The following is a 10,493-nucleotide window of genomic DNA, read 5'->3' on the forward strand; positions in this document are numbered from 1 at the left end:
GTATTTTATCATCATACTACCAGTTTTTAACTTATGATTTGTACCACATCTTTGATACCTCCATTACAGTATACTCTGATAAAATAATAATTATTACTGCAATGGATACACGCTTGTATTGATTTTATTCAAGTAACACAAACAGATAACCTAATTTGCATGAAAACAACGTTTAATTTTCATTGACAGTATATATTATCTTTTTTAAATTTGATTTCGTTGATTCATTTCACACAAGCGCACGAAAGCATTTACTCTGGGAAGACTTGTTTCGATTACACGCGTCGAGAGCTTACAGTAAAAAGTAAAAATGCAATTTGACGTACGGAAACATAAATGACCTATGCCATTAATCTATAACGTAAATCAACAACACTATCACTTTATTTTTTCAACTAAATTATGTGCTCACTTTCGTCTTCATCTTCCGATATCTTTGATGTTCAACTACCGCCAAGAAAAATCGATAGATCAAACAATCGATCTAAAATCTCGTCGAAGTCAGACGTGAATGTAGTCATCGATGCAATGGAGTGTGTATACAATGTATACTTTTAATCGTGGAACCGGTTTATTACTTCTTAGTTATGTTAGTAATATTTACATTTATTAACGTTGAAGGACTTCTGAGATTTCATTCGAAACATAACCCACGATCCCTTTGTTTTCGTCTCGTTTAAACAGTATATTTTCTATTGTCGAATACGAGGATATGTATGTGCGTGATGGATGAAAGTTCACTTAAAAAGCTCGGTGGTAGTCTTGAAATAATAAATAATAGTACTAATTACACGTTAGTTATGTCACTTGAATTGTGTTACTGTAAAAGTCGATGTAAAAGTGTTAAAATGTGAGAGGATTTGTACCTGGGATTTTAAGTCCAAGCGTCCACTGAATCTTGGTCAACAGGGCTAGGTAATGATTCATTTGTTTATTATAAATTTTATATTATTATAATTTCAATCATAATTTCTTTTCCTCTCTAATGAGCTATTAAGACGTCTTCTTAGTTGCATTTTGTAATAAAAAGTTAAAAAGAATGATGTTGTTAAAAACCTTATTATCTGTTTTTATATTATATTTTGTAGTTTATAAATAGATGAATCATAGTATAATAATAGGAATGTTCTTTTTGCCCTTCTCAGTGTTTTATTATTCATGTAATGTTGCTTTTTACCTTCTTTTATAGTTACATTTTCTTAATTGTTTGTTTTTACGTCATATTTTGTAGCTCTAATGAACGGTATAAATTTAATTAAAATGCATAAATAGATGAAATTTATGAAAAAGTAATTGGATCATGCAGGAAGAAAGGGATAAAAATGTTGAAGAAATCAAACAGATTTCTCAGCTCTGAATGTAATGAAAATGTTTAGAATATTGACTATGAAAATTGGAAGAATACTTATCCAGGAACAGGTTTACTCTCTGTAGAAGAAGATAGAAGGCAGGATTAATTTTACGGAGTTAACATAATTCAGAAAGAAAGCATAAAAAGATGAATAACTCTGAAATTGTTAAGGCATCCACTCGTACAGTTCCTAACATATTAAAAAACAATTTGAAATGGCACAGAACTCTTGTGAAAGTACCAATAGAAACACATACAGCTCTTAACACAGAACAAGGTGCACAGGTTTCATTAGATAATCTTAGAAAAAAAATGGTTAAAACGGAAGTTAAATGTAGATCATCTACCAAAAGAAAACAAAAATACAGTTTCAAGGATATATGGTATGAATTGCCCAATTGGGATATTCACTCGTTTCTTGATAATAAAAAGAAAAGTTTAAACAAAAATTTATTTCCATCAGCAAAATTAAAAGCCTCTACACAAAAGCAAATGTTAAAACATCTTACTAAAAGACGTCATAAAAAACATGATGTATCTGTTTGTAACACTGAACAGAAAAAAGATTTGACATCCTCAATATCACATGACTTGTCCAAAGAAATCATTCCTGAGTTTCGCATATTCCCTGCCTCCCAGAAGAATGATCTCAACGATCTACAGATTCCAATTGACTTCTCAAGCAATGAAATATTTAGTGAGTTCAACTATGAATCATATGGACTTAGCAATTTAAATTACCTCACAGATTACACAATAAGTTTAGATGAAACACATAATTCATTGAGTACAACCCATGATAGTGACATTTCTGAAAAGAAATATGACATAAATGGTAACGAGCTTGATATACATGAGACATATTTGATACAAGACAAACAGAGTGATGAAGAAGTTTCACCAGATCAATCTTTAACATCTTCAGAATATTGGTGCAAAGAAGTACCAATTTTCAGTAATAAAAAGTTCAATTTTTCATCAGAGTTTTGTTGCAGTCACTGTCTAGATGACTGTGTTTCAAACTGGGTAACAACCAGTGAAGCAAACAACAATATTCGTATGAAAAATAAAGTATTATCAGGAATTTCTGAGAAACAGTCAATTATTTCAAATAATAGCATAGCTGATCAAGAGAACTTCAATTGTTCAAATTCACATACTACAGAGACCTATGCATATTCCACTGATGATAGTTTAGATGGAGAATGCAGTGAACAATATTCGTGTTCTCTAATGAGTGAAACTCAAACTTGTTTCAAAAGTCCATTAGAAAATATCGTAATAACAGACTTGTATGGTGAGACAGACATACAAGAGAATATATCTACTGAAACATCAAACACAGTCCAACAAGAGGAATGTAACGAACTCAGTAACGATAACAATGTATTTTCCTCAGAGTTCGATTGTGACTCACGGTTCCGTAATTCCGCAGAGCAAGGGACAAATAATAATTATACGAATATATTGCTAACAGAGGAGAATATAAGTTATAATAAAGATAAAAATGGGTGAGTGCAGTTACGACCACGTAATACGAAAATTATATTCCTCGAGAAATATTCTTTGTTTTAGATTTGTATAAGATCATTGGACGTAAAGCATTTATTCGTGTTGCTCGATATACGTTTTATTATATACGATCATTCATAATGCAAGGCACGTTATATAATTAAACTACGTTAGGTGTGGTCCTAACAAGCCATTCATTATTTGTAACTATTAATAACAGTTATCACACATTGATAATTTTAACGATAACGTAAACAGTTAGTCGACAATGTTAAACAGTAACAAATGGCTTTTGAGACTACATCCAATGTTATTAAGCTTGCTACAATCTTCGTTCCTAATCATTTTGCGTGACATAGCTTTCTGTTTATTTCCAACAAAATTTCTGCTTCGTAAAGCACGAACCTCGTTTACAGATATCAATGTTTATTATGTCCCATATCATTTTCAACCGCTCGCGCAATGGCGATGCATCAAGCTGGGGCACACGGAGGTAACGTTAGATTTTATTTACAACGGGTCGTAGTATTTGTTACCGAATTTCTTTTCAGGTACTTACATAATACGTTGCGAAAGCTGCGGTAGGCTTTTCAATCAGAAATATCATTTCAACAGGCATTTCATTCATTGCGGTCGCTTGAAAGAGCCATACAAGTGCGACATGTGTATAAAAATATATAGGTAACAGATAAATCAACAGTAGGAATGTTCTATTCTGAATCGAGATTCTAGAAAATCGAACCCTCGATTTTTCAAATCGATTCTTGTTTCTTTCATTCGGCCAAAAATTGTTTTAATAAGAATACGTTCTCGTTTCGTTTAGTCGTCCCTGACGGATTTCGTTCTTTTTACATATCACGTGAGTTTCGTTCTCCTTTTTGTGATAAAAGAAAGCATTATCGATGAATTAGAGCATTAGTTAGAATTCTCAGTCTCTGTATTTTCTTAATTAAAGGCAATTTTATAGTTGACGATTATCTTAACTCTGTCGAGCTTGAAACTCGTTATCGCTGAATAAGTACCCAGTAATTAATTCGCCATTTAATTTCGAATTGATTTTCAAAGTACAGTTAGAGCGACTAGAAAACCATTTCTCGATTCGATTTTGTAGGATTCGATTTCATTGCCAAAATTGAACATGCCTAAGAGGCAATCATACCGAAGTATTTACAGTTCTAGGTTGCAAACTGTATTCACTGACGCAGTTTGTTTTTAGGCACAAATCATCCTTAACTCATCATTTAAAAACAGCTCACCATGTTCATTATAGTCATAATCGTTCGGCAACATTTATCTGCACCGTATGTAAAAAGATATATTGTAAATTTGGTGCCTTCGAGAATCATGTAAAACAACATAAGACTATGTGGTAAGTGGAATTACGACGACATGCATCTGATGCTAATGTATTTTTTAATTCATTTTCTCGCGATAATAAAATTAAAGTTATATGAACTGTTTCCTCGATTTTAGATGTACGACGCAGGATACAGGTGCCATATAAAATATATAAACAAATATACAGATTATACGAATGTTTAATTCATATATCGACGTTTATTTAGGATGTTGCTTATTTGGATATTTTATTTCGAGACAGTCATATTAGTATTATAATTATGATAGATTTTGGTAGCGTTTATTTTTTATGATTTTTAGAGAGGAATGCATTTATGCATTCGGCGACCTAATCATTTATAAAACTTGACCATCGTTTTGTGTACTTAGTAGTTTAGATTTAGGTAGCGTTTACCTCGTGGATTCCTAATTTTTATATCTTTATAATTTGTTTTGTTATCAGGGTAGGAAATGTTCCTAAATACTTTTTTTATTCAATCCGACAAAGAAACGTTATTGCCAATTTTAGTTTTCGTTATACGTAATTAATACGTAAGTAGTGTTCGTTAGTGCGATATTTCAATGTAATTTTATCGAACATTGACACTTAGAATGCTCAGAGTTTAACGTTTTATTTTTCAATATTTGGACTTAATAGTTATACGATGTTAAGATAAGTAGAACGTAAGTGTCGCTGTTACCAAATCAAAGAAAAGGTTTTTTTATATTTCTTCACACTATTTGTACTCCATTACGATACCAAAGTGTTCGTTAATTTAATTTAGGTATAAAACAAATTTTCATGATGGTATTATTACGTAGTAATTGTTTAAGTTTCGTCTGTAATTAACTACAGAAAATATTCAAGTGTACCAAAGCGGTGTTTTATTTTGATAAATATATAATTTTATTTTTCATTCAATAACACGTTGTATCTACTATATTTCTCCTAAATAAACTAAATTTACGTGTCTCATCGTCCTAGTATATCGCATCCTAATCTCCCTACCTAAACTTACTGCATAGGAGAAATTTCTATCAGTCATTAATTACAACCTTCAGAAATTCTGAATCAGAATAATGTTAACGACGTTATCCGTCATTTCGATCTACGAAAGTTTCAACAAAAGCTGACACGTTAAAAGGGTTGCATTAACTGTCACCATTATCAGCATCCAAGAGTGTCACTATAAATGCAACCAAAGGAAGGCGAAAAGAGAGCGTCGCGATAATGGTCACTGACCATTTCGGAGTGGAGGTCTGTTAATCGAGTGGCCACAAACCGAGTAGTTTCATGCCCCATTAGTTTGACTCGTTTGCGTACACGAAACTGCATGCATGATTCTTCGTGTCCATTATCCATGTTCTTGCGTGACAATTCAGATTAAGCTACAGATTCAAGTACGAGTTACTAAATACAAAGTACTTCTATTTCAATTCAAGCTCTAATTTCATCGTTAATAACAGTCACATCAAATAGTAATTTTTTGATAGCAATAGTCACACATTTGAAACACTTGAGAGAGCAATAAAACACAACAGTGACGAGTATATTTTCTATTTTATTTTTTCTTATTTTATCTTTTCTATATTAATTTTGATGCCCTTTCCGACATCTGTGACCTAGTCACGGCTGTTTCATATTCTGACAGAACAGGTACTGGATATAATTTTAAACAGCAACAGACGATCGATGGCAACGAGATATTCTCAAAGCTACCATGTGTTGCTACGAAGATCCATTGGAAGGAATAGAATAAAAATCAGAGGCAGTCCTAGACACCTTACAATTCCAGTCACGGTGTCGTTTCGCAAAATATCGTCGACTCGTCGCTATTTACACGTTGGCTTTCGCTCGTAAATCGTCAAAAGGTTCTATCTCGTGTACCTTAGAATTTACTGACGATCGTGCCGTGATGGTACCGATAGATAAAATACAATTCCGTCGTTTCCGATGATGTACGATGAAAGAGACAATTGCGAAAATTATACGTTTCTGCAGAGTCGCTTATCCGGTGCTTTCCCTTTTCTCCTTATTTTTAAAACAAGACGATTGGTCGTTACGATTTCTATAGATTCAAAAATGATATCTGGAGTTCTAACTCATATTTCAGCATTTCTGTTTACAAGGAAGTATACTGTAAAATGCACGGGTGCTAAGAATGATTCAATGCTTCTAAACGCACATTCTGTAACACTAGTTTGTTCTAAATATCAAGATTACATTCTTTTAACCCTTGCTTGATTAAAATAATTTAATTTCTTGATCTATGAAATGAAACATTTAGTTTCGTTTTTATAGGTATACGAGACTTGAATTATTAATAACCCAATTACTTTTTTAATAAAAGTAAATCGAAAAGAATTTTTCAGAGGTTACATTTCCGACGAAATCGACTTCGTTGATTTATTTCGAACGTGCACGATTGAGTACAACTTGGTTAACGTGTTTGTTCATCATTCACCATTTCTACTTGCTCTGGCGTTTGTAAATATTGACGTTGGCATAGTACTATTTGCATTCTATCGATTTTGTTATCTTCTGACTAGTTAGAACCAGTTGCTAAAGATATGACCATACGACCATTTATCCATAGAGACTCTGACACGAGTAGAAGTGGTAAGTAATGGTCAGACACGCTGGCCAATTACGATAGTATTCAATCGCAAGAGTATTCGACGAATTCAAACAATTTTAATTGCTCGAAATGTAGCTCCATACGAAACAATTTTTAATCCCCAGTTTTATTTCATTTTTAAATGAAAAATTACTCCATTTTGCATAACGAATTCCAACGTGTACTATACAGGGAGTTTCAAACGTAAATAATCAAACTCAGGAAAAATGTATCAATAGAAAGACTTGAAAGTATGAGAAATAAAGCTAAAAAGTTTGCAGTTTTGTGAATAAACATTATAATTTCTATCAATCGTTTCGACTTTTAAATTTGTGACAGACGTTGTACCATAGTCAATAAACATGGACGATGTCTGAATAATCGAGTGACTAATTTGTTCTTCACAAATTGCCAAATACACTCCTCGTTTCAGTGTGTCCAAGTAGGAATCCTTGGCGAAACTTTTTCCTTCGCTCAATAGTTCACGAGGTATTGGACCGAATAGGTTTTTCACCCCCAACTTCGAGAGTTGTCGTGAACCTTTCAATACGGACGTTTACTGACAAAAGATACGTCTCGAATATTTTTGTGAAAAATGCTTCGCGCGACAGATACCATTTGAATCGACGATTGTCACTCGGAGATATTTGCTCGCGAAAACATCGCGAGGCATTACAAAAATTGTCTGGCAGAGATCAGAACAGGAAACGACGCAGAGTGCTACGAATCCCGAAAAATGCGACAAAAATCGTCACGCAAATGCTTCATCATGTTTTACATTAAAAATGATGATATTCTGGGTCGTGAAATTTGATCTCTAAGTTACGATTTTGATTCGAGCAAAATTATTATGGAAGAAGGATTACTAAAAGTATATCTAAATTTGTTTTACGATATCATTTAGCTTGTAAATATTTAAAAATGTTAATAGCAGCACATTTCCACTTGTATAATATTATACTGTATTTCATTTTCGAAATAAAATACGCGTTTATTTATTTCAGTGCAAAAATGCTGTATAATTCTATTTATAAATACATCAGATAATAACGAGTTTTTTCAGTATGATAAAAAATCATTTAACTGGACGTTTTGGTGTCTTCTGTCGTGAAATACGCATTGCAGCTTGTGAACTATTTCTAGTTATTGAGGGCGTTTAGACGTGGTAGTTATTCCACGTTTAAAAATAATCGAAGAAAAGTGCGCGCGGCGAGATGGAGCAGCGAATCGAGTGAAAAGGCTCGAACTACTCCAAAGCGAGCATCAGCAGCTCAAAATCAATTCCTCGAACGAGAGAAGGGGTCACTTTACGGGCCAGGAGTAGCTGATTAGGCTGAATATAGCTGTAAGTACAATTTATTAATTAGGAACTGTAGTTAGCTTTGCGCAGTGGTAAAAATCGCAACCAATGAAGTTTTATCGAGGTATGATTATTGCTAGCTGGAAATTAAACGCATTTCTTGGGAACTAATAGTTCGATAGTCTTTCGAATTGTGGACATTTGATTACGTTTATTTTGAGAACAAAAATCAATTTAACTTTAGCATGAAAATGAAAAATCTGCTTAAAGTTTTTGCCATTTCTATTATTTTTGATGTTTTCTTTACATTTGGGGCTCCAGTAACACCATAACTCTTGTGCTTTAAATATTTATTTACTTTCTTTATGCGAGACAGCTACCAGTGGAATGGACAATGGAATCATGTCAAAGTGATAAGATAGCATTTCCTTAGACGTCTTGCACAGTTTTGTTTATTTTCTAGAAAATTATATTATGGGCACAAAATGATTTATACATGGTCCTCAAATTGACTTTGTACAAATTTTAAAATATTTCTATGCTCTTAGCGTTTCAGACAATTATCACGAGCCATTTAATTATCACTTTAATTCTTTGTTGAAGAAATTCCAATAATGAACTAAATAGGTACTCGTACAGAGCAGATTGAATTTTTAATGGAACATCAGCTTAATTTTTAAATTAAGCTGGACTGCTTTAGCTTACTTAATTACCCATTGACGTTTCGATCTTAATTTTCGCGTCCTCTTCACGAATTATATTTCAGATGATTAGGACAGATGATAATAAAATCATTCACAATTTCAGATATGTACCAAACATAAATATACAAAGAATTAACTTGTACATTTGAAAGACTAATTTCGAAAGTATATCATAAAATCTTTTAATATTTGCAGACGTATGTCACAACATTCAACAACGTTTGAAGTAATTTGATTTTCGGATTCAAGATCTGATTCACTATTTGCCTCTATTTCATACTACGTAAAAATTACGTTGTAAATGTCACTACGCTGTCCTAAGCCATTCTTATCAGCACATGACCGATTTTATCATTTCCCCACGCGACAAGAAATATCCCTTCCTTCAAATTGATCAAAATAATGGATAATACTTATAATTTTATGAAAGTGGAAATTAATTATCGTGTTCTTGCACAATTACTTTAAATACTTTTCGTTTTTTTCTGATTTTTCTTTTGTTATTTTGTTATTTTGTTATTTTTCACCTTTTACGTGAACCACCAACCACGTTCCTCGACGATTGTTCAAATTATAACGTGGCAAACAGAAGTACTCAATAACTCAATGGACTCCTAATTCAGTGCACTTCGAATTTTGCATCATTCTTTGAGACAGTGTCCGTAATATTCTACGAATCTTAAAACATGTTCTCAATTTAAAACGATGGTCACCAGTGACTACTGTAGCAACCACCCTGTTCACAATTAAGTGATGGCAAGACAGAGTTAATAGTTTCAGTATTAAATTTATGTTAACCCTTTGCACTCGGATGTCTCCTACGAGGGTAAGTTTAATCAATTTTGTTAATGACGTGATAAATTAGTGATAAAGGATCACATGTTTGCAGTGACGTCAATGCTTCAACAAAAGCTACAAGAATTTATAATCGAGTCTAATAATACCAAAAAAGACACGTTTCCATAGTTAGACTATTTATGCGATTCCTGTTCGCGCATTTTTCAACGAGGTGGTGCAGAGTACAAAGGGTTTTGATACATAATAATGTCCAATTATGAACGATATTCTCGCTAATCGTTAATAACGCAAAATGTCCAGATCCTTGGAAGTTGAAAACGTACCCCTGGACCGAGTCCCGACCACCGTGACGACGAGAGCGTCGACGAGGGCGCAACGATCCCCCTCCCCCGGCAATACGGGGTGCGCACCATGGCACGGTGGTGGTCGTTTAACGAAAAGGGATGAACCACGGTGGCGCCGCACACGGTCAAAATACGAACGAAAGCTTGCGCCGGAACCGCGCAGATCGTCCTCAGTAGTTGCCCAGACGCTGTCACGGGCGTAGCTGGATGCTGGGTTGTCTCTCTCTCTCGTGCGCGCGCGTGCCGCAGGGAGGTGCTTCCTTTTCTTCTTCCTTTTCCTCCTAACCTCGTCCACTACCGCCTCCATCGTCGACGAAACCGTCACCGGACTCCGTGGACGTCGGCGATCCAAGGGTGCTGGCGGAGCAATCGTACTGCCCCGTCGTCTCGGTAACCAAGCGAGAAGAAGAAAGGGCTCCGGAGAAAAGGGAGGCCGACGATAACGTTTTCCTGCCGGTCGAGGAGAGAGAGAGAGAGAGAAAGAGAGAGAGAGAGAGAGAGAGAGAGAGAGAGAGAGAGAGAGAGAGA

General features: G+C 34.3%; 1 protein-coding gene and 1 non-coding gene across 6 annotated transcripts; both read left to right on the forward strand.

Annotated features, from left to right (window-relative positions):
* Positions 1 to 74: 74 nt before the first annotated feature.
* On the forward strand, positions 75 to 5,135 carry LOC128876855 (zinc finger protein 761-like). 5 transcript variants are annotated; one of them, XM_054123603.1, is made up of 5 exons: positions 75 to 2,862; positions 3,280 to 3,356; positions 3,415 to 3,544; positions 4,080 to 4,232; positions 4,337 to 5,135. In XM_054123603.1, coding segments are annotated over exons 1-5 (1,725 nt in total). In that variant the 5' UTR covers positions 75 to 1,498; the 3' UTR covers positions 4,338 to 5,135. The 5 variants fall into 5 exon arrangements, with proteins under 5 accessions (XP_053979578.1, XP_053979577.1, XP_053979576.1 ...); XM_054123602.1 differs by having other exon boundaries at positions 75 to 915; positions 1,232 to 2,862; positions 4,080 to 5,135; XM_054123605.1 differs by having other exon boundaries at positions 1,596 to 1,734; positions 1,815 to 2,862; positions 4,080 to 5,135.
* Positions 5,136 to 8,197: 3,062 nt separating this feature from the next.
* On the forward strand, positions 8,198 to 8,352 carry LOC128877722 (U4 spliceosomal RNA). Its single transcript, XR_008457301.1, has one exon. It is a non-coding gene; the product is annotated as a U4 spliceosomal RNA (small nuclear RNA).
* Positions 8,353 to 10,493: the final 2,141 nt, after the last annotated feature.

Source organism: Hylaeus volcanicus, chromosome 5 (genome assembly GCF_026283585.1).
Source record: "Hylaeus volcanicus isolate JK05 chromosome 5, UHH_iyHylVolc1.0_haploid, whole genome shotgun sequence".
In the NCBI taxonomy this organism is placed as follows: domain Eukaryota; kingdom Metazoa; phylum Arthropoda; class Insecta; order Hymenoptera; family Colletidae; genus Hylaeus; species Hylaeus volcanicus.